This window comes from Cantharellus anzutake (genome assembly GCF_015039405.1).
Source record: "Cantharellus anzutake strain C23 chromosome Unknown EI90scaffold_78, whole genome shotgun sequence".
In the NCBI taxonomy this organism is placed as follows: Eukaryota; Fungi; Basidiomycota; class Agaricomycetes; order Cantharellales; family Hydnaceae; genus Cantharellus; species Cantharellus anzutake.
The window spans coordinates 346,087-369,605 of record NW_024067028.1 but is presented as its reverse complement, the minus strand read 5'-3'; the positions used below and the strand labels follow the sequence as shown (position 1 = coordinate 369,605).

Genomic DNA, 23,519 nt, shown 5'->3' with positions numbered 1-23,519 from the left:
GTTGGACGAACGATCGAACAGATAAGCAGACCGCGCAGTGTGTGCATACGGACATAATCTCGGACCGATACGGACTTCCAGCGGTTTGCAATTGAATTGTCACGTGGGAATTTTCTTAATTCCGCGCCTGAAAACAAGGCTAGGTTTGCATGTAAATGCTTGCACTTTGATGACCCGAGCCTTGTTGAGCGATACCTGTAATTCACATTTTTTGTGAGTTTAGGTTTGTCACCTTTGTGTGCATTTTTCTCAACAACGGCCAACCTTTTTTTCTTTAGTCGATTAGTCTGTGTATTTAGTTTGTTATCGTTTACATGCTCCCCACGGCAATAATATCTATTGCAGATGGTTTACTTGACAGTGGCTCAGTGGAATGTGCCGAAAGCAAGGAGTTTTGCCTTTCACTCGGGACTTTGTTTTTTTTTTTTTAGTTATCGATAAGTCGCATTTTTGGTTTTTTTGTCATTTACATGTTTCCTGCGGCAATGGAATTCACGGAATTCTGTGTGTGCACGATTTTCTCAACAATGGTTGGGTGGAATGGGATGGCGTTTGGGCAGCAAGGAGCCTTGAAACTAAATGTACAGCCTATCGACTAGAGGAAAAAAGTCCTGAAATATGGGTTATGATTCTGCCTGGCCGTTGTTGAGAAAAATGCACACGAAGGTGAAAAACCTAAACTCACAAAAAATGCAAATTCCAATTATCGCTTAAAAAGGTCTCGGGGTCATAAAAGTGCAAACATTTTACAGCAAACCAATGTCTAGCTCTGCGTTGCTTGCGGAATTTAAAAAATGACCACGTGTCAGTTCAATTGTAAATCACTGTGACGACGCCAAAATTCCCGTGCCAAATTCAACAACAGCAACCTTGACGGACGCGAGATTGGCTACCCAGTTTCTCGTGTCATCGGGTGACAGAGGAAAAGGCACATGCCGACGGCTTCACATTATGACAGTGCTCAATTGCTTACGCACTTGCGAACCTCTGCTCTCGACCCTGGATCTTGCCTAAGCTTGAGCTAGATGAGCTGATGCGCGAGAGCTACAAGTGCTGACTCGACATAATGAAGATGCCACAGCTCCGATCTGTTTCATTGGTACTGTGATCAAGCTGCTCCAGTTGTGAAAGAGTCTGCCATCTTCCTCATTCGCCTTCACGCATACAATGGTCCGCATGTACCGATATGGAAGAGTATGTGTTTTGCAGGTGATTAGTTCGTGCTGCGACTGCTCCTATGCATACAATGTGCAAAACCCTTGTGCCGGACTTCGTGAGCATGAATACCGAATGGTCGGTGGCTTGTGTCATTAACATTATTATCAGATATCTCTCCGATTATGCGCCCGCAACGTTAGACAAGTTCTTCGAAGCTATAGACAAATGGGAATTACACGATGTCATGGAGATCTGCATACAACGTATTCATTCAAAGGACTCGACAGAACTCAAAACCCCCATGCCATTTCCAATCGCAATATCGCATTCTATGTAGCCCGTATCTTCTTCAAGACGCGCCACTTATGGATTTCTTAACGACTAGGTCGATTTTCTAACGCATCGGGCCTACAGCCAACTCAACCTCCTTGTGCCTTTCCTCTGCTGGCTCTTGACAGTCGACCTCATATACGTGAATGGTTTGAAACCAGTAGATCCCATTTTCCATATTTCACGAAGTTCGACGGTCCCGTATCGATAATATTTGGTGAGGTGCTGGTTACCTTATCCGGAAACGCAGGTCCGACCGGGGAGCCCAAACCTACTTCTTTGCTTGAAACGTCTACAAGAGGCGCGTCACTGTGGGATCTTCTACCAAACGCGTTCCAACTGTTTTGCCTGCCAGCAATTTTGGAGCTTTTTTAATTCACGACGTAAACAATTTCCGCGTCTCCTGCTGAGCCATCTTTCCGATAGAACTAGTAAGTACTGGCTGAATCTTTATATGTCGCGATTATATTCAAACCAGAGTATAGATTTCCAGGGTGTATTGAGGTGTTTTTTGCAAGTTATTGCAATCTTACGCGAATCTCTGTGGTTTGAGGACGCGCCAGAGTTGCCGGGGGTTGTGTTAGACTCCATTAAGGACAAATCAAGCGATGCCTCATGCGCTACAGGATGGGCGCAATGCTGAACACAATTGGGCCTAGACTGGATTCTCCCATACCTCCAATCTCTGTGGTCATCGAAGGCCTTTTCGAGCTCATTCGCAAAAATATTTATCTACCTTGGGGAGGAACTTCAGCATGCTATATACAGCGACCGTGTCCATGTGTATGCGTTCGAGACATTGTTTCAGGTCAGTATCATCATGTCAATCTATCGAGATCCAACTAATCGTTCCCCTCCAGGTTCTATTGACACTTCACGACGGGCAACAGAAGAATCGAATGCAGTACAGCAGCTCACAATGTTGCGACTATGCGAAACTCATTCGGCTGTGATAACGGCAGTAGCCTTAGGTTCACAGTACCAGTCACCCGCATGGAACAATCCTCGGCAGACAGCTCAGACAGTCCTCAAACGTTTGTTGATGAGGGATGCAGAGGCTGCCTTACAATGTCTAAGCGAGCTTTGTCGTGCGCGGAGGGATCTTTCCAGGATCTTCATATCACGCTCGGCTGCTCCCTCAGTGTCGTCGGTTGAAGCATGTTCACCTCTACCTCAGGGTGTAATGATTCACACACAACTTTGGGAAAGCGTGTATGGTCGACTTCACCCGAATCATGCGGACGGCATTGCTCTGGTGCTTTCAGCAGTGACTCGCGTCGCGCACGTTGATCGTCTTCGGATAGGCCCGGATGAAGCGTTCTCGTCCAGCTTTCTCAAAACAGACCAGGCGCTTCGAAGTCGCTTTGTGCGATGTACCCATAACGTTTGGGGTGCACTGGGGACTATTCGAGACTCGTTTGGCCCCTCCCTCGAGTCCTTTGCCGAGTTAGCCGGAGTCGACTCGTTGGTGAAATTCCTGTCGAAAGAAGGAGTCACGGAGGATGCCATTCAGCTTATGCTGTGCCCTATAGACTCTTTGAATGGGGCCGCGAAGGCGCTCGGGCCTGAACGCTTATGATGCGGTGGAACGTTCTGCATGCTATAAGGCTTTCCTGGAAAACCATCCTACGGCTTCATTCAAAGGACTCATATCTTATCTTACAACATTCAACCACTATGCTTCCGCGATGCCTGAGGCTTGTGGAACATCAAAGTATGTTGTCCGCAGTATGACAGACATTTTATCGTGTCTTGGAGATGCAGCGTCGGGACTCTTGCTCGATGATGATTACGGGGACTCGGAAAATCTACCGCTCTTTGCATATGTTCCCAAGCTTTGGAGACGCATGACGGATGGTCTTTCGATTATTTTCCGTTTAGTGAAGTCGTGGTCGATTTTTTATCCCTATGAAGAGATGGTGGTCTGGATGCGTGATGCACTGATCTTTGGACGAGATATGATTGCCGTCGTCGAGGTCTTGCAAACCGCCACAAATCGTGCAGGTGCCCGGCTGGCGTCCTCATCAGATGCAGAGACCCCCAACCTCATAGCGGATCTTTGCGTGATCCTGTTAGAACTCATTGAGTGGTTGAAATTAACCGATGAAGAGACTCTGCACCAGTCCCACCAACTATTGAAGTCTCTGTTCGCCTTCTTTGCGTTGTCAAAGACAAATCCTCCCCGTTCTGCTGTCACATTATTGGAGCGATACGCGATGCGGGCCAAGGGTACTAAGACGCAGCTGGATGACAGCAAATTGGCCGAGCTTATGGCTGTCATGGAACCGTTCTTAGACCAGGATGTAACCATTATTCAGCCTCCGAAGCTAAGATCTACTCCAAAGACGCCTGCGTCAACGAGTAATGATGATGATGATATCGAATACTTGGGGACTTCAAGCGGTCCCGCGGAACGCAAGGAGTCTCAAAGAGTCGTTCCAGAAAGTCTGCGTACCGAATCGACGTCTCGGGACGATTCTCGATCCAGGTTGCGAATGGTACGTGGCCAGTACTGTTATGTGTGCCCTCAAACACTCACCCCTGTGAATCTACGACTCAGTCTGCTGTCGTCATCCCCCTTCGACTCTAGGGGCCAAGGTGTTATGTCCAACTTCGTCACAAAACTTGCTGCGCCGAAAACTTCCAAAATCTCAAAAGGAGACCGTCCTACAAACCGATTGAAGTTGAACGACCTTCCGAAATTGCTATTCAGAATTACAGGAAGGCGCAGCAAGCTGGCAAGGAGAGTATCCAAGCAATGGCATCCTGGCGGGTCCCTCCATCACTCCGTCCGTTCCATCGAAGATCGAATCGAAGTTGAGAGCACCTGCACCGGAAGTTGTTTCCTCGTCTTCGGAGGCCACATCGAGTGAAGATGAGAACGGTGGGCTGAATCTGCATCGCAGTGCGACGTCACAGTTAATTTGGTTGCTTTGTCAGGGCAGACGAATTGCGCACAAAGATTCCCTCCCCTAAAATAGCGAAGGTTGAGCGCCGTCAGATAAAAGTGGTCAATCAATCGATTCGGCAAACAGTTGACCAAGAGGCGTTAAGGAAGGAGGAGGCTCGTAGAACTGAGTTGAGGCTAAAGCCCGACTTGAGTGCTTTCTACCGCCATGTGTACGCATAATCTCAGTTATCCATACCTGAGACGTTGATTGCGATTATGCAGGCTCGAATGGGACTATGACTCTGCAGGCTCCGAGCCTCCTGATGTCCAACCACAATTTTCCAAGATTCCCGATTCTTTCCCTCCTGGAAATGCTATGGAGGTATATTCAAAGGTCTTCGAACCGCTTATCCTTCTCGAAACGTGGAGTCAACTCATCAAGACGAAGGAAGAAATCCCGACAACCTTCGAGGCTGAAGTCACCGCACGAGGTCGCACAGACAAATGGCTTGACCTCGAAGTCTCTATCTCAGAAGCCATTTCCCCTGGATGGTATGTCACCGAGAACGATATTGTTCTTCTGCGGGAAGCGGATGGACCAAAGAGTATTTTATGCAAAGTGAAGAAATCAAAGTTAGCACGTGAAAGCTTGAGTATAGGCTTGCGGTGCAGCCCTTTCACAAACGCTCTTGCGTCGGTTGACTCTTTGCTTATGATTCGGTCCAGATGGAAATTGACTCGTTTGATGAGGTGAGTGCCGCTTAGCACACGGATCGCCTTTTCTTAAATGTGCAAACAAGCTTAAGTACCGTGTACCGGGAATACGCAGCGCTCCGAGGGTTACAATATTATGACCTCTTTGAAGATATAGTTCATCCAAAGAGAGGAGTCCTTCCTAAGGCTTCGCCCGAACGCGTTAAGGAATGCATGTCGAGGCATCAAGTCAATGAGCCTCAGGCGAACGCAATTGTAGGGTCATTGGCAGATCCGTGGCTTTTCTCTTATTCAAGGGTTTGTCGCGTGCGACTGCTGCTTTACTCAGCTGATGTCAAGTTCTAGGCCTCCTGGGACGGGGAAGACGTCCACCATTGTGGCTTTGGCATATACGTTCTTGTTGAACCGACGGAGGCCTGCCACCGCAATTTTTGTAGGTCGCGAGTCTCGCTCCGAGGATAAGGAGCCGCCCAAGAAGCTACTGATTTGTGCACCGAGCAACGCCGCTATCGATGAAGTTGCGCAACGCTTGAAACAAGGTTTCCGCAAATCTGATGGGAGTCTCTACATCCCCAAGATCGTTAGAATTGGCGCAGAGGAGAAAATGAACCCTTCGATCAAGGACATTTCCTTAAATGTCCTGGTGGCCGCGAAAATGGGGGCAGAGCCGACGACAACGGATCTCACCGCTCTACGGGGAAGTTTGAAAGAGATTGGTAACAAAATCCGAGTAAAATTGGAGGAATTGGAATCTCTCAAGGACAATCCATCCAGAACTTCTGATCTGCAGCGTGAACTACACGAGCTCAAGAGTGAACGAACGAAATTGGGGCGGAATTTAGATGCTGCGAAGGACGCCAATACGAACATTAGCCGTGCTCGGATAGTAACATTCGCAAATTCGAGGCACAGATTTTACACGAGGCTGATGTGATTTGTTCCACGCTTTCAAGTAGTGGCCATGCCTCCTTGGCCCCGTATTTATTCGAGACCGTCATTATTGATGAAGCGGCACAGTCAATAGAGTTAAGCTCATTGATCCCTCTCAAGTACCGGTGCACTCAATGTATACTCGTTGGAGGTTGGTTGATGCTCCTCTTTTCTCAGCCTGATGTTGAATTTCATTTGTAGATCCGATGCAGTTACCGCCCACAGTCCTTTCGCCTCTAGCAGCAAGGCACATGTACAATCAGAGCCTGTTTGTCCGTCTTAACAGACATAAGCCTGCTTACCTCCTTAGGTACGTGCTCGAATTGTCGGTTGGGTTGATGCTGACGTCGCACATCGGCGTAGCATTCAATACAGAATGCATCCTGAAATCAGCGTGTTGCCCCGTAATCTATTTTATGAAGGGAGACTGAAAGATGGACCTGACATGGCCGCAAAGCGTTTGACGCCATGGCATTCCGATTCATTATTTAGACCATACCAGTTTTTCGACGTGGCAGATGGAAGAGAAGAAATGGCTAAGGGCCATTCTCTGCTTAACAGGACTGAAGTCAAGTTTGCTGTCAGCCTCTACGAACGCCTCCGCAACGTGTTCTCATCGAGGGTAGACCTTGATCAACGCGTTGGTATTATTGCGATGTATGATGCTCAGAAGAACGAACTCCAACGGCAATTTTCAGCCAAGTTCTCCCGGAGCATTCTGAGCAGCATTGATTTTGGCACAGTCGATGGCTTCCAGGGGCAAGAGAAAGACATCATCATCGTGTCTTGCGTTCGAGCCGGACCCAATGTTCAGAGGATTGGACACTTGGTTGATATTCGGCGGATGAATGTCGCCATGACCCGTGCTAGATGTTCATTGTTCATCCTTGGACATGCCGCAACGTTAGAGCGTTCGAATGATATGTGGGCCAAGATAGTCCAAGATGCTCGAGAACGAAGCTGCTTTACGAACGTAAGCCATGATTTGTAAAGAGTTTAGACCACCATGTTGATGAAATGCTACAGTCGGCACAGATTGGCGGTGTAACGAGGAATTTGCAGGCCTCATGGAGGCCTCAGCCGAAAGTGGCCAAAGCGAGAATCAGTCCCAAGAAGATAGCTACAATACAGACATTGCCATTGAGGCGACCTAGTGACATGAGCCAGCCCAATGCTGCATCTGAGGCTTCGCCACAAAACGTCCCAGCTTCTCAGAGCGAAAGTTCAACGGTGTCAAGTATTCCCTCCAAGCGCCAGGCACCCGACGACGCGCAGGAATCTCGAAACCTGACCCTGAGTGCACCCAACCCCCAATCAATGGGGCAATCAAACGGGAAGCGACAGAAACCTGGTCCTAGCTTGTTCATTCCAAAAAAGGTGAACGAGATCTTGTCGTAAACAGTAACACTATTTACCTTCTCCCCTGGTAGAACCAAAGGAAATAAACAGTAAATAAATACTATTCCTTTATGACCCACAGCTGGTCATGCATCACACCACCACGTTCCTTGAACAGTACCCAACACTCCCCAAGTCCAACCCTATAATGTTGTTCATGCAGTCCGCTCATAATGACATCTTGTATCGCAAGTTTTATATTTTCATGGGTGGGAGTTTGAATTTGCCGCCATAACTGGGGATCACAACGTCCCCGTCCCTGCTTTCAAAGTTGCAGGAACCTCCTTGGGTTTTGAGAAGGTGCACAAAGAGCGTCCCAGCGTTGCTAGCCATGCGGGATTTACGACCGTCAGGGCTGGAAGGGTGTTAAACCAGTGTTCTGGAGGAATGTATGCAACCCACATTTCATCCACACACGTTTTGTCCGAACAATATCTTGGTAGACCACGTATTCAGGTGGGGGCCCACCGAAAAGGATGGAAGAGGGATGAATAAAGATATCCTCATCCACGTCTAGAGTCATGTAAGGAACGTTCCTCGCATTGGCATACTTAACCCCTGAATCTTTCATTGCCAGATCCTTTCGCACTGCCACATGGTCGATAAGTCCCGCGACAATCAGCTGCCTTAGAATCTTAAGCTATGTGGGTCGTGATTAAGATTAATATGAGCCCAGAGTCGTGCAACAAAGAGGATGCATCTACCTGAGAGACAGATGGTGGGGTAGAGTGGGGGAGAAATCGGCGTTTATCTTGGGGAAGCTTGACTCTACAATGCTACTTAGTTGAGCCCTGAGTTTATGGATCTCTTCCATAGCCTGATTCGCATGAGTTTGACATTTCAACTAAATTTGGAGATCGTCCTACCTTAAGCCTTACAAAATGCTCTGCACAAAAAGCTGTCCCACCGCCCGCATATTCGTATGCGCCTACGACAGATAAGCTGCTGAAGAAATCGCTGGTACCAACCCCCAGCTGCGAATGCGCCTGTCCAGAGCGGTGGGTGCGTTTCACGGAGAGTAAAAGGTATTGCATACCTGCTGCGCCTGAAAGAATCGTTTTCTTTTTATCCTTCTCTTTTCCTTCGCTAGCAGGTCTTCACTACGAATCTCGCTAAGGTTGTGAGTTTCAGCATCATTTCCATCAACTTCATTGTCGTCATCGCCGTCGTCCATGTCCAGTGCATCCTCATGCAGGAACGGACTCCCAATTGACATAATAGCCACAAGGGCAATAGCGTACGGCAAAGTCCCATGTTGCCTCCCCAAAGCGAGAATTTTCGAGAAACGAGGCGAAACCGGAAAGAGAGACATAGTCCTGCCTAGATCAGTAATTTGCCCACCAATGGCCGAATATGGGGACCATGGTAACGCTTTCGCGCCGGAGTCCAGTGCGCCGAGATGCGTGAGGATAGTCTCAGCTTTCTGAAGATGTAGGCGGTTAGGGGGTGTTGGGAAGGGGAAATTGGCAACTGCATCAATATGCATGCTCTTCATTTGAAGCACCAGGCCTTCAATTGGAACGTTAAGAATCTCCGGCTGAGCAAATTGCTCGAAGTGATTCTCGTAGAGAGCTGAAGAATATAGGCGGTAACAATGACCTGGCCCTACACGACCAGCACGTCCAGCCCGTTGAGCAGCAGAAGCCTTTGATATGAAGCTAACTTGAAAGCTTTCGACACCGCTGTGAATATCATGCCGACGCTGGGATCAACTGGAGTCAGCGCGATGTTTTCGTCCTTAAGACCCTCCCTTCACCTGTTTGGCACGTCCACAATCCACGACGTATCGAATATTCGGAATTGTGAGAGATGTCTCGGCGACATTGGTGGCGACCACTACGAGGCGTGAGCCCTCAGGTGGAGGTTCAAACACCTTCATCTGCTTCTCGCTGGACAATATAGAGTACAACGGGACGATATGCATGGGTTCTAGAAAAACAGTTGTAGCAAATAGCTATTGGTATCTTGCGCTCATACTCACCGTCTGAAGGCTCATCAATATCCAATTCATCTTGCGAGTCAAGGGCATCGGGGTCTTCTTCACCCTCACCCTCGTCAACAAGTCCCACTTGGTCAACATTATTTCCCGCTTCCTCAATGTCCTCTAGTTCGATCTCTGCAAAATGAAATCAATGCGAGGCGACCTGCAGAGAAGGTTCACGCACCTATCTTAGTCTGATCGGGCTGACCGTGACTCATATCAATATCAGCCCCCCCTGCGGCAGAAGTGACTCTGTCCCGCTCCCTCTGAGCCTTGTTCTTGCGTTTAGCACCTAGCGCCTTCTTTCCATATAACTTCTCCAACTTGGCGCAAACTCCATTAATTTCGTTCTGTCCAGTGAGAAAGATCAAGATGCCTCCTGGGGGAAGCCGCGCATGAATCTTCGATGCTTTGCGTACGGCTTCTGCCACATAGTCCCCGTTTGTACGACGGTTGAAATGTACAGTTACAGGATGTTGCCGAGCGGCAATATTGATAACGGGAGGGGGTTTAGCGAAGAGTGTCGTGTTCTCAGTGAAATCTGTTACTCGAAGCGTAGCAGACATAATGATGAGACGAAGGGGCTTTTGAAGGTGGAGACAAACCCAATGCGCCTCGACGTCAGAATGAAAATGGCTTCATGTTGGTTCCAAACTTACCTTCGCCCCCTTCTCCTTTTTGGCCCACAACTCTTCCCTCAGCTTAATCACGCGACTTAAGACCCCGACTAGAATGTCAGTGTTCACACTTCTCTCATGGGCTTCGTCGATGATGATAACCGAATACTTGGTGAGTAAGAGGTCCGTTGCCAACTCTCGGAGAAGGACACCATCCGTCATGAATTTGATGGACGTAGCGAGGGAAACAGTGGCATCATAGCGAATCTGATAGGAGACGCGCGAGGGGGGCAGATTTAATTCTTGCGCGACACGGGCAGCCATGGACACCGCGGCAACACGCCGCGGCTGCGTCACCCCTATCATTCCAGGGTTTTCTAAGAATCGTATCAGATCCTAATGAGTCGGCTCGAAGATAACAGTTCAAAGAAGCGTACCTGAACCGGGAACACCAAAACCGGCCTCGTACAAAAATTGAGGGACTTGTGTGGTTTTCCCACTACCGGTCTCTCCACATATCACCACAACTGGGTTAAGTCTCACTGCTTCCATGATTGGCTGCTCCTCCGCGACGACTGGCAACAGGAGCCGTTGCGCTTGTATGCTCGCAGGGCGTTCAACGGTAACATATTTTATTACGGGCTTGGTGTCAGCCTGACCCGAAGCGTCGGCATTGGTTGGCGGCAGAGTGGTCATTGCCTGGGCAAATGATGATTGCGGTAGCTGCAGATCCTCGCCTAGAGGTCCCTTGGGAACTTGATCAGCCCCGTCCGCTGATCTCCGTTGCGGGACTGCTTGTCGTTCGAACAGGTTTTCAGCAAGCTGCACCGAACCATCAGGGAGTAGGACAGCCTCGTTGGAAGGTGCATCTGCCGATTTGACAGTCTCAATCTGGCGTCTGGCCCAGTCTTTAAAATTTGGCCTGGGAGCTGGTTGGGACTCGCCCTCATCCTCGCTTCCGCTATCCTTGGAGCTTACTTCGGAGGAGTCAACATCACTGCTATCCTCATCCGAGGACATGTGCCCCGAGCCCTCCTCCGTCGAGTCATGACTCTTGTCATGGCTCCCAATCTCGGAGGAAGCGCTGGAGCCTGGCGTGTCAACGTCGGGGGGAGGGGATGGCAATTTCTTTCCCCTTAGCGCCTAATAATAATCAATAAACGGAGGAAGTCGAACAGCTCGGTGAAGAAACATACCGCCAGCCGAACCTTCGAGTTCTCTTTCGATTTTTTTGGTACAACTCGTGGGGCAACGACCGTCCCGTCCACGTTACGCTTCAAGCCGGCTCCTAAGGCCACCTTGGGCCCGGAAGCATGCCGTGGTTTCAGTTTGGCTGCTCCAGCTCCTGCATCTGATGACGGGTGCGATGGGGATGCACAGCGCTGACTCTGTGGAGGTCCCGGCGCTGAAGCTGTTGGGACCGGCGATGCTGCTTGTCGAACGTCAGCCCTTGATGTTGGCTCCAATGGTAGTTCTTCCCCTTCCTCATCGGTTGGTTCTTCATATATCCCAGAATAGGCAAGTTTCCGGCGTTTTTTGCGCGAGGAACCGTGCCCATCTATCGCGCGGCGGACTTGTCTATCTTCTTTCACCGCCAGCCTCTCAGCATGAGTCTGTGGTCGTCCGGAGTGAAGGGTAGCTGTAGATTGAAGAAGCAGTGGAGAAACATGGGCCTGTGTCTCACTGGCGATGAGGAATTGAATAATGTAAGCATGCAAACGTATCTCGGTAACACATACGTGAGTTTCTGGAATAGCGTTAGGCGTTCCTCTTTCTTCAATTTCTTCTCCTATCAATCCAGGCCAAAAGCATGAGGAAAAGAACTGGAAAGGAAAAATTTTTCACTCGCTATATATTTGTTCAGAAGTTTCTTTTTCTTGCCTGACATCTTCTTATTAGGGTTGACAAGCTACCGTCCCGGGAAATCGTCAGCATTTCAAAGGAATGGTTCACCAAAAACCATAGGAAGAATACCTCTGTCCTCATTTTTTCCTTTCGTTTCTGCCACTCAGCTTCATGCCTTTCCTTCCCAGATAAAGCATTCTCCGACGGAGGGCCTTGCGCGGAGCTTGAATTGATTTCAACACTCTGATCAACATTGTCAATGACCGGGGCGGCCTTTTTTGCTGTGTGCCTCATCCGTTTTCCAGATGTCCCCGGTTCAGCTCCACGAGCCTTAGCATTGTATCGGACTTTCACAGGTGGCCCACTCATCGTGGCCAAGTGGAGGGTGGAGAGCACCGAAATTTGGGCCACAATTGATTTCACAGCCACCATGTGATCAGACGCGCTTGCGCAGGGAATCGGGATGTCAAGCGAAGATGGGTTCCCGTTCACACCAGACAAGGCGCTCATAAATCCCAAATTTGAGGGGTACAGACTTGGTTCTCTCGACCAAGATGACTGTGTTTCGTCCTTTCTTCTCCCCAGAGGTGGGGCATCGCAAGTTACTGGTTCGAATTCTACACATGCAGGTCTCCATCCTCAACTATCATTTAAAGAAGTGCAGGATCGGATTGCATTCAACCACCTCTCTGCTGGACTGGACGGGGTTACGCTTGGATATATTGATAAAGACGGGATGGCGATTCTCGTACGACTGGTGAGTGTCGTCATCTCTTCAGATTTCTTTCATCCATATACACATGGCCTCAGTAGGGCCAGGACGGGAAACCGCACTTCACGTCCTTTTTCGAAATCCCAAAAATCATCCAAGGATCGCATACCCTGATTGCTGAGTATCCTTGCCTCCAAGCGCTGGATCGAGATACCTGGATCATCTCCGACGGTAAAGGAAACCTCTACATCGTCAAGGAGACAACCGCTCCTTCCGAATCTTCAGACCCTGTTGGGGTTCTCCTTGCTGCATTTAGCGTGCCTCACGATGACATCGATGAGCCTACCACTCCGATGCGGTTGCATGTTGCGCACACAGTGCAACCAAGTGACGTTGGAGGGAATGAAATTACTATCCGGGTCCTGATATCCCACAAAGTAGTTAAAGAGCAAGATATCTCTACTTCTGAGTCGGGCAGGAAACAAAAAGCGAGATCACACCATAAAATCCAGTTCAGACTTTCTGCTATCTCCTTGCAGCTGCCCCGCCCAGTGGCAGAAGATGCGATGGATGAGGTGACAGGGCCAAGGAATGTGTCAGTCTTGTGGTCCGCAATTGGCGACGACCTTCCAGCGCATGTTCGATACTCCCCAAGGCTCCGGAGTTACCTGATCCTTGCGGAATCCGCATACATTGGTGCCTCATCAATACCCTCGGCGACTACATCTTTGCCGCCACGCGATCCACTTCCGGAAGAGATTGCACCAATCCCAAGAGCTCAAGAGAATCTTGATGCGGAGAAGACGCCTATTCCTCCGTCTATTCCACCATATTCATGGACTCAGAACGAGGATTCCCTCACTATCGCGTTCTTTCTTCCCGTTACCATTCCAAAGACTGCCATTCGCGCCACCCTCAGATCCAGGGATCTATCCCTACTGATCATCGATACGACTGGGAGCCTTGCGGACGCAAAAAATATGGGTTTAAAAATTCCGTTCTTCGCTAAGAAACCATGGTGGGGCGAGATCGATGCGAGCGCCAGCCTTTGGACGTGGGACAAGGATGGCGACAGAGAGTATGCCGCGGCTTCTGGATCCGATGCCGGAGGACCTACGATCGGTGTATTAACACTGTATCTGGAAAAACGACACGAAAAGACTCGTTGGCCTCATGTATTCGCTTCATCCGGGACAACTTCTACAGATGGCCGACCCCCGGACGATGAAGATTCGGACGTCCCAGAAACGCTTGACCCGACCGAGCTGTATGCAGCACGAGAAGCATTGGAAAAGTATACGAGTGCCGTCCTGTCTGGTGAGGACCCCGGTGGATTGGATTTAGGCAGAGGTCTCCCGAGTCTCTCACGGAAAGAGGTGGATGACGAAATAGACGACAACGTTGGTAGGAACTTGATTATGATGTGGAGGGAGGCGGACGATGGCGTTGCCCTGTTGCCTCCAGGTGGATACGAGTGGCCACTCGATCTACTTTCCCACCCAGTGCCGTTGCCACTCCCCGACCATGATGCCAAGGCTCTGGGGGCGTGGAGCATCATAATTAAGAACGGAGTTGATGGCCTATTATTCAATTGCGATGATGCCTCAGTGGAAGGCAAATCTCCTGCATGGAAACACGATTCAACATTCTCTGCTCTAGCTTTTGTCCTTGCCTCAAAGCGAGACACTCGGTTCACATTTCACCTTCGTGATAAGGTTGTTGTGGCTTTTGAGAGCGGGGCGGCATCGCCAATCGGAGGGGGAAACGCATATATTTATCGCAGCATTGACAAAAGAGGAGCCAAGTGGGCGAAGCAGGCTGTGTTGAAAGTAGGGGGTGGCACTGCTGGAGCACTGTTGGGAGTTGCCGGGTTACTGAGTAGCAACGGTCTAGACAAGTTTACGATCGTGTGCTTGTGCGAGAATGAGCTTGTCATTGTCCAGGACATCGTGTAGAACTACCGGCTGTGATATGCTTTGTCGTCAATACTAGTCCATCGATCCACAAAACAAAAGTCGACGGCATCTGGCGCCTGCTGAGGCATGTCCGTCTAGGGGTCTCTTCCCGATACCTCTACAGGGGCACATATTTATGTGGAGACATCAATAACTAAGATTCGACTGCGCCCACGGAGCGGGGCCAACAATGCCCGGAAAGGCATGGCCGAGATAGGGATCAATGAATGTTCCCATGCTGCAAACTGCATGTAAACGCTAAGTAAAACTACAAGACACAAGCCTGCAGGGTTACGCAAGCAAAACGCAGGCAAGAAGGTACTAGACGATCGATCTGATCCTCGAAGCAAGGTTGGTGACATTAATCAGGCAAGTCGGGCGCCTGGATGCGAAGTTGCATCCGGAGGGAACACAGTTGACTTAGTTTTCCTGCGATCGTTTCTGTCTTCTCGTCAACTCGCGTGCACAACTGGCACCGCTTTGTTTCTCCTCTCCCATCCGCGCCTGTGCCTTCCGAGGACATCTAGTCCAGTTATAAGACAGTCGCTCAGAGCGCTTGCACCCATTTCCCATTTCTTTTCCCCGATACTTTCTCTCACGTTCCACCCTCCTCCGAAACTTCCTTTCGCAAGATATGGTGCGTTCATCGGTTGCATGCATTTTTCAGACTGTGTTCCGATGCATTTCTAATTGCCGATCAGGGTCAAACACTCTCCGAACCTTGTGCGTCAACTTTTCGATATAACTTTACTGTTTTGCCCTGTTGCAGAAGCGCCAACACTAATACCGTATCCACTACGACCCCGAATCGTGAATAACCATTTTGGTGATTCGTTGGGTGACTTTTCATTTTCAGCTCAAGAGAAGAAAACGACTTTTGGCAGCAACGATAGGCTAGCGTTCGCTGTGTCGGAAATGCAAGGGTGGCGAATCTGTGCGTAGTTCGCGCCTGTGCGTTTCACAGAAAGCTTCGCATTGGTTCTGATGGTTTTGTAGCGATGGAGGATGCGCATGCTATAGAGCTTGAGATTGATGAGAGTGAACATAACTCATTCTTTGCTGTGTACGATGGTCACGGAGGTATTAGCATGACTCGGTCGCGTCTTTCGCGGTACTCATGCACCATTTTATTTTGATAGGTGGGACGATCGCTCGATATGCGGGGAAGAACGTACATAAACGATTGGCGTCTGATGATGCTTACATCGCGAAAGACTATCTTACGGCTTTCAAGAGAACATTTTTGGGCACTGATGATGACCTTCGAGCTGGTAATATACCATACTTCCGATTTTGTGATCATAATAATCGTTGCCTACCTCAATTCAGATCCGACCTATTTTCATGATCCATCCGGGTGCACTGCGGTCGCGGCCCTCGTCACGGCAGACAAGATAATATGTGTAAGCGGTTCTCACGAAATTGTCGTTTTCCCCACAAAACTAACCTTCGTCCAGGCCAACGCGGGTGATTCTCGTGCAGTACTGTCGATTAGAGGGGAGGCCAAACCTCTTAGTTACGACCACAAGCCTCAGAACTGGTGTACGTAATTTCCGTATTGTTGAGTTCCTGCACTCAGTAGAAGGTTGCTCTAGCCGAAACCAGCCGCATCAATTCTGCGGGGGGTTACGTAGAGTTTAATCGCGTGAACGGTAAGTGGGATGTATTTTTGCAATGAGTCATTTCTCATCCGGCATGATACACAAGGCAACCTTGCCTTGTCGCGTGCCATTGGTGACTTTGAGTTCAAACAAAATTTCGCCCTACCCCCCGAAAGGCAGATCGTGACTTCGGACCCCGACATCATAGTTCATGATATTTCCTCGGATGATGAATTCTTTGTGATGGCTTGTGACGGTACGATAACTCAGCTTCTTTGAATCCCAGTTGTGATGCTCATCACTGCACTTCTTAGGTATATGGGACTGTATGTCTTCCCAAGATACTATGAGTTGGGTGAGACATCAGATCACGGAGCGAAAATCGTTGCAACAGATTTGCGAAGATTGCATGACCCGCTGTCTTTCTCCCGATTCCGATGTTGCTGGTGGTGTCGGATGTGATAACATGACGATCCTAATCGTTGCGCTTCTTCACGGGCGAACCTTGGATCAATGGTACGATTGGATCATTGATCGGGTGGAGAAGAAAGTCGGTTACGACACCCCACGCTCCTTCGGCCCGCTATACTCAGCTTCCCGTTATGCACATGCTGCAGCGGTACGCAGCGGTCTCGGCGAGGATTCGCCTGGACACACACCTTTGTTACGACCCAGTGGATTGTGGAACCGATTTAATTCCCCTCTCCATCTTGGAAACAGTTTCACGGGTGGGGGTCTTGGTGCTGGGAACGATGTCGAGCCCGATGACGAAGAAGATTTTGAGGACAGTGGTGATGAACTCATGGACGAGAGCCCGGAGGAGTCGTTACATGCTATACTCCGCAACGCAGGTTTGAATGGGGTCATTAGTGGCCCGGTGAGGCTTCATGCTCCGCCTCAGCGGGATCAGACATCTTCGCTCCGGGCGCAGCTACATGAACTTGACGAAGATAGGGGTGGACAGGAGGGGGATGGTGCCCTGGTGGAAGATGACCTGTCGCAAGCATCAAGCGACGATCAAAGCCCCGTTCTTAACATTGCATCCAATACCATCACCAATCGCCAGCCGACTAGTATCGGATCGCCTCTCATCGCAGCCCCTCCCTCATTGAAAGATATGCGGTCCCCCATTACCCCAAATAATGAGCAGGGCGGGCCTCAGTCCCCGCGCAAGAGCTCACTTCCGCCGGGTGCGAAACCGGGCAACCAATCCTAGTAGCTTTGGGACCTTACACGCCGAGTGCTGCTGTCAAGTGGAAGATCTCATGGATACGACCAAGGCGCCCATCGGATGTGGAAGTCTTTCAGGCCAAGCATTTCTTCGTAATCCCTACAATGACACACACGTCCCCTTCTAGTGTTTTCCTCGCGCTCGCTGCTTCCTCTTTCCACACTCTACTCCTAATCATTCTTCTAGTCGTGCAATCGGTGCATTGGACCCCCCCATGCATGGTGAATGAAAGCATAATACGCATATGAATCCTATACTTCCTTCCTATTGGAGCTTTGGGTCTGCGAATTGTCTCATTTGCTTATTTGTCCGCATCCTGCAAATCGTGTCTGCGTTTTATCTTGGTATCCTTTCCATTCCTCTCGGCTAGGCTGCGTCCCCTTCAAGCTCTCTTACAGTCTCATCCCATGTATTACCTAAACTTTCGTGTATTTGGCTGATGGCCAGTTTTCGCTGATCGACCGATCGAGGCTTAAAGTGACGAATGTTCTTTTTTTCTTTTTCTTCCTGTTACCCCTAGTCGGACCGTGCATACATTGGTATATTCTGCGACTGCCCAAATATGCACAATGGCATTCGATTCGGTGCTGTGTCAATTCAAGCGTTTGGCGCGCGCTTTCTAGCTCGTCACATGTGTAGGGTCGTTGCCCCAAACAATATTGATGTTCCTGAGTACGTCATCAATAGGTGCTCGAACAAGCGCGCTTGGAACTTCTTCGCGCTTAGTGTGGACTTCTGCGCGTCCTAGTGTTGTGAAGACAGCCGATTACTGCAAAAATCTTGTTCAGAGGCTCGACAGAGATGCTTTTCTGACATCATATTTTTATCCTCCAAGCATTCGACCATCTTTCTTTGCTATTCGGGCGTTCAATGTAAGCTTCGCATCGATTTTTCCCAGCCCCATGGCGTTGTCTCATCTAGGAGCACTGGTAAGATAGAAACGGCGACAGTGAAGGATCAGGTTTCCAACTCTGCGCTCGGACGTATACGTATGCAGTGGTGGAGAGACACGGTTAAGAGCTTGTATAGGGTAAGCTAGGCCTATCTGGCGCGTTCCGCTTATCGATCTCGTTACTGACTTGTCCATTTGTTTGTAAAGGAGTCCTCGCCCATTCAACACCCTGTAGCACTTGCGCTTCACGACGCCGTGCGAAAGGCTAATATCCCGGAATATCACTTGAACCGCATCATTGACGCTAGGGTGTGTACTTGGTATTTGAGGGATCGGTCATATGTGTATACATTGTCTCGCACCTAACGGCCCCGGTTCTGAATTAGGATCAAGACTTCGATAATGCACATCATATGACAATGGAGTCTCTTCGCGCCTACTCCGAATCTACGTCGTCCACCATATTATATATCCTTATTCCATTGCTTGTTCATCCTCAGGGACCTGGCGCCTCCCGACTTTCCGATTTCTCACATGCAGCATCTCATCTGGGATTTGCACAGACTATCATCACTCTCATTCGTTCCCTTCCTTATCATGCTTCGAAGCGATATATGCCAATACCTACTGAGGTCACTGCAAAGCACAGTGTTTCTCATGAAGATGTCTTTCGCTATGGAGGCAGCGCGAAGGGCGTCAGTGATGCAGTGTACGAGTTTGCTTGCGTTGCGAAAGAAGAACTCGATGTAGCACGATCCATCTTCGCCGAAGGTACCTTTAAGGGGGATGGACTCTCGATCGTCAAGGTACCACCCGAGGTTTTACCCATCTTCCTCTCTGGAGTAAGTGGCGTTGCGTGTTTCTTTTCGCTTCATCAACACTGTTTGTTTTCCAGGTACCCATCGCCTCATATCTGAGCAGATTGGAAAGCGTTGACTTCAATGCTTTCCATACTTCATTACAATTTTCAGATTGGAAACTGCCTTTCCAAGTCTGGCGGAATCGTCGATGGCGTCGGTTCTAGGTTGCAAGAGGCCACCGCTAGGTCAAAGTGCTTCGAAAAAAAAATATCGCATTCGTTGTGTCATGCTTATGTAATTCCTTGCTGTCGCTTCTATATATGTAATTCCGAATTATGTGACCAGAGGAAGGCGGACCAGGCTACAATTGTTATGAGGGTTCCCCTCAAACTGGATGGCCGAGCTTGCAGTGCCTTCGGTGCTGCACTGCAAGCTTGGCCATCCAGTTTGGGAGGAACCCTCTAACATTTCAAATTAAATATGCCATCTTCATTTGTATGCAGAGTGTTTAGAGGCAATATACTAATTTATTCTTCATGTTCCATTTAAAGTAATATGAGATTGCTAGCGAAGCGGGGCAACTCAGTCTCAAGCAAATAATGCGAAAGAGAACTAGAATATATTACCTAGCGAAGCGGGGCAACTAGAGGTAATATACAGTATATAAGTATAGGTTGAAATAAAGGAATGATTGTTGCTAACCTCAGTCTCAAGCAAATAATGCGAAAGAGAACTGAGGGAAAAAGTGATTCAAAGAGCGGTAATTCCCATGTAGTTTGGGAGCGGGATAGTCCGAAATGAATACAAAAGAATGAATAAATAGATGTGGCTGGCCGGGCGAGTTCCTCGCTCGGCCGTGGGAATGTGGCCATATGAAAACTCGCACGGCCGCGCTAGCGCGCTGTTTTCCAACACCATTCAGTGCTTTCACAGCACACTCTTGTTAGAAAAGTGACTATAATAATCTATTTGTTGCAGTAAATTTTGTTTAATAAACTCCATACCCAATCCAAGAATCTGAACCATATCCACAGATTGAAATGTGCATTCAGTGTCAGGGATTGCTTGTCAGTCCAAGTCAAGTATTGCCTGAAAACCTAGTCATAGACAAAGCTGAGGTTCCAACCCTCAGCAACACATACATGACATCAGCAAAATATTGTTATGCTCCTGAGTGCTCCGGAGTATGGAGAGCACTGGGAGAATCAGGAGGAGATTGGCTGGTCCAGGAACAGCTCTGTAAGGAATGGATGATGCATGCTTGCATGCATGTCAGGGCACGCTGCGCTGCACCCCTCTCCACTCTCTCTCTCTCCCTCTTTCTCCTTCCTCCTTTCCTTCTTTCTCTCCTTTCTCTTCTTCCTTTCTATCCTTATACAGGTGTGTCCAACGCTGAGCACCCTGTACAGGTACTGTGATGCCGGATGTGCCACGCATCCCTACTTGTGTTTCTCCTCTCTCACACCCGGGATTGACTGCGGAGTTGCCTGCAACAACCCAGCTCCATCTGAGGTTGATGTGGCACCTCCATGTGACCCGTTTTCACATGTATATAAACTTAGCCGAAGCAGGACTGAAGAAGCAGCCTTCTTCTCATTCCTGCTTCAGGCAAGTGTTTCAACCTAGTTTAGCTCTTCATCTTAATAACAATACATTCCCGCTTCAGCCTAAGAAGCCACACAGGGACATCAGCCTGAGTGAGGGCTACCCACCATACAGTCTCACCACCCCACCACTGTCTGGGCCATTAGCACCAAGTGTTATGCTGTTACCCCCACCTCTTCAGAGCCATCCCTGACAGCAGAAGAAGGCTTCAACCTAATCTCCCCTGCCTCCTCCAGCATGGTAACTGAAGAGCAGTACCAGGACCTGCTGACCAGGTTCCAGGAACTGCAGGCCATCCTTGAGGGTCACATCCAAAACCCACCAGCCCCACTCACACCTGCACCCATAGCCACACCTGTGCCCAAGCCCAAAGCACCCAAGGTTGCCCCCCCCACCGCTTTCGCTGGCACGAGTGAGGACCTTGACCGCTTCAAAGCAGAATGCGGAATCTACTTCCATGTCCGCGCCGCAGAGTTTCCTGACACCCTGTCCCAGATCCTCTTTGTCCTGTCATACATGAAGGGAGGAGCTGCAGGAGCATGGGCAACACAATGCATGATTGTGCTGCTGATGGTGGGGTCCCCCATGATCACCATGGACAAGTTCATGGCAGAACTTGATGCCATGTTCCAAGACCCCAACTGGGAAGCCACCACATGACAGAAGCTCGCCACTGTTGGAGAATATAATATGTTCCCAATAGTATAGAGTTTAACAGCCTATACCGGCATGGCTCAAGGGCGAGTAGTGTATGGATGCACACTAGAGGTCCTGGGTTCGATACCAGGCTTGTCCATGATTTTATGTCCTTGCCATGTGACCTGGATTTGAAGCCATTTGAATTGGAGCTCCAGATAAGTCCAGTAGTCGCACCGGATACAATTTTGACAGCCACTCTGCAGCAAGGTAATGACTCCATGGATAAGGTCATCCAGGAGTTTGAGATCCATGGCCCCACCTCGCAGCTAGGTGATGTAGGGCTGGTAGACTGCTTCGAGCAAGCAATCAATGCCTGGCTCTGTGAAAGCATCTACCACCTACGCCCCATGCTGAGAACCTGGGCAGAGTGGAAGCGAGAAGCCACTCTCCTTGACAACCAATGGCAGTGCTTCCAGGCGACTCAACCCCAACTCCCACTGGTTAGGTCGCCTCCTCCCCCCACCAGACCACCACCACCCCCTCAGTGTCATATCCATACAAACCCGATCCCGATCTGACTCCCAGACCCTCTGCTTCACCATCTCTGGAGTCCTACCCTATCCCTGTCCGCTCCGACATTCACCTTTGGACCGAACATCACTCCTCTCATCACCCTCCTCCTCTCACCCTCCTCCTCATTCCTCACCTCACCTCCACCCTTCCATCCCTCTCCTACCCTATCTCCGTCCGCTCTGATACTCACCTTCGGACCTGACACCATTCCTCCTCCACTCCTCTCGCCACTCTTCTCGCCACTCTCCTCCCTCCTCCCCTCTTCTGCCAAACCTCCGCCAAGTTACGACCTTCCACTGCCATCCTGTACCTTGTACTCGGACACTGCCCATACCTTCACTCCAAGACTCCATCATGGTCCTGACCTCGGACTTTGACTCCACCTTGGCCTAAGTCCATTGCATTGGTGACCTCATACTACGTAAACACCATTGCCAACATTCCTTGGACTTTCAACCCCACCTCTGTAACCTCTGTAAGCTCTGAGCTCCACAGATCATACCTGGCACTTTCGCTGATTGTAATGTATCTTTTGCGCTTTCCCCTCATCCTTATTTGGACTGCTGCTTCTCTCCATTTTAGCCAGTTAGTCATCATCCCCACTTCACCTCATCCTCCTGCCCCTCTGGGCTTCGCCCTCCCTATCTCCTTTCGGATGTACCACAGGTTCTAACCTATGACCTTCAGTGCCGCTCCGCTTCCATCATCCCTTTGTCCCTGTTTGGATGCCTTTGTTCCAATTCAGACCCCCTTTGTTTCCTCGTGCTTTCACCTCTCTCCATTATATACAGGTGCTTGTACATACTCGTTTTAGGCCCTTAGTCTAAAATCAACCTGAAATGCCCCCTAGAGACTTCCTGCTCAATGCCTCTGAAATTAAGGACCAAATGGACAAACAGCAATGGCACAGCACTCTGCATGAGTCACTGAGGCCAAGGTCCCTCCTTGCTAAGTCTCCGGTTCCCCTCCAGAATCGTCCACCCTTGCCCAGTTCTAACACTCAGCCACTCCCATGCCTGTCACCAGGGCCACCACCATGACTTGCCGCCACCCCCGCTGCCCCCATGACCATGGCCCTGCGCCCCCCAGCCCTGCTGCCTCAACTGATGGACCTTGACCGCTTGAGGGCAGACCAATGACGAGGGCTATGCCACAACTGCAATGCCCCCAGGCACTTCGCACGAGACTGCCCCCTCCCAAAAGTCTGCCAAGTGCGCTGGATGCACCCAGAGGATCTTCGAGCACTTGCAGAAGGGCTAAGGAGCCAGCTGATGGGGACACCTGAAGGGAACAAGGAGGAGAGGGAGGAAGTGGACCCCTCTGCAGATTTTCAGGAAGGCAACTGGTGAGGGATGTGTCCCAGCTGCCTGTGAGCAATGGCACCCAGTGTAAATACAGAGATATGCACAAGTCCACGCCACTGTCCAAATTCCACCAGGTGATTGCTAAGAAACAGAGGAAAACCGCATCCTTGACCAGAAAAGGCATGAAAACCGCGAGCCTGCCCCTGGAGGTGGCTGTCTCTCCACCTGCCATCTACATGCTTGCCAAACAATCCCCACATTCCCTCAACCTGAAAGTGAAGGTGACTGCCCTACCGTCCCTCTCCACAGTCGCTGTGTCAGCACTGCTAGACTCCGGCATGACC

The 23,519-nt window shown here is 49.7% G+C and overlaps 5 protein-coding genes across 5 annotated transcripts; 4 read left to right on the top strand and 1 right to left on the bottom strand.

Moving 5' to 3' along the window:
- Positions 1 to 1,015: 1,015 nt before the first annotated feature.
- EI90DRAFT_3079207 (AAA domain-containing protein) lies at positions 1,016 to 7,899 on the top strand (the record flags this gene model as incomplete). Its single annotated transcript, XM_039061817.1, has 23 exons — positions 1,016 to 1,050; positions 1,082 to 1,178; positions 1,218 to 1,273; positions 1,327 to 1,421; positions 1,544 to 1,829; positions 1,855 to 1,919; positions 1,974 to 2,065; positions 2,189 to 2,300; positions 2,379 to 3,009; positions 3,044 to 3,986; positions 4,049 to 4,057; positions 4,079 to 4,171; positions 4,237 to 4,372; positions 4,434 to 4,608; positions 4,661 to 5,128; positions 5,179 to 5,352; positions 5,438 to 5,978; positions 5,999 to 6,173; positions 6,224 to 6,332; positions 6,386 to 6,995; positions 7,049 to 7,399; positions 7,453 to 7,775; positions 7,823 to 7,899. Coding segments are annotated over 22 exons (5,268 nt in total), but the record flags the coding sequence as incomplete, so codon positions are not given.
- Positions 7,663 to 12,265, bottom strand: EI90DRAFT_3157897 (P-loop containing nucleoside triphosphate hydrolase protein; the record flags this gene model as incomplete). The annotated part of the gene is made up of 14 exons (XM_039066152.1): positions 11,993 to 12,265; positions 11,868 to 11,927; positions 11,758 to 11,807; positions 11,215 to 11,701; positions 10,456 to 11,161; positions 10,061 to 10,395; positions 9,586 to 9,985; positions 9,402 to 9,536; positions 9,177 to 9,349; positions 8,457 to 9,122; positions 8,287 to 8,406; positions 8,125 to 8,237; positions 7,838 to 8,046; positions 7,663 to 7,775 (listed from the first exon to the last, which is right to left on the bottom strand). Exons 1-14 carry the CDS (start codon positions 12,230 to 12,232, stop codon positions 7,663 to 7,665), a joined length of 3,807 nt encoding a protein of 1,268 aa, XP_038910666.1. The 5' UTR covers positions 12,233 to 12,265.
- Positions 12,266 to 12,288: 23 nt separating this feature from the next.
- On the top strand, positions 12,289 to 14,624 carry EI90DRAFT_3001381 (uncharacterized protein). Its single transcript, XM_039056330.1, has 2 exons — positions 12,289 to 12,620; positions 12,677 to 14,624. Exons 1-2 carry the CDS (start codon positions 12,327 to 12,329, stop codon positions 14,528 to 14,530), a joined length of 2,148 nt encoding a protein of 715 aa, XP_038910665.1. The 5' UTR covers positions 12,289 to 12,326; the 3' UTR covers positions 14,531 to 14,624.
- A 404-nt stretch (positions 14,625 to 15,028) lies between these two features.
- On the top strand, positions 15,029 to 17,636 carry EI90DRAFT_2505886 (phosphatase 2C-like domain-containing protein). Its single transcript, XM_039053147.1, has 11 exons — positions 15,029 to 15,167; positions 15,232 to 15,253; positions 15,387 to 15,464; positions 15,527 to 15,610; positions 15,670 to 15,801; positions 15,860 to 15,933; positions 15,988 to 16,072; positions 16,126 to 16,182; positions 16,238 to 16,387; positions 16,446 to 17,196; positions 17,335 to 17,636. Exons 1-11 carry the CDS (start codon positions 15,165 to 15,167, stop codon positions 17,345 to 17,347), a joined length of 1,449 nt encoding a protein of 482 aa, XP_038910664.1. The 5' UTR covers positions 15,029 to 15,164; the 3' UTR covers positions 17,348 to 17,636.
- A 359-nt stretch (positions 17,637 to 17,995) lies between these two features.
- Positions 17,996 to 19,563, top strand: EI90DRAFT_2977852 (isoprenoid synthase domain-containing protein). The gene is made up of 5 exons (XM_039055921.1): positions 17,996 to 18,234; positions 18,297 to 18,392; positions 18,462 to 18,563; positions 18,641 to 19,096; positions 19,150 to 19,563. The coding sequence occupies exons 1-5, from the start codon at positions 18,025 to 18,027 to the stop codon at positions 19,276 to 19,278; spliced, it is 993 nt and encodes a 330-aa protein (XP_038910663.1). The 5' UTR covers positions 17,996 to 18,024; the 3' UTR covers positions 19,279 to 19,563.
- The last annotated feature ends 3,956 nt before the right edge of the window (positions 19,564 to 23,519 follow it).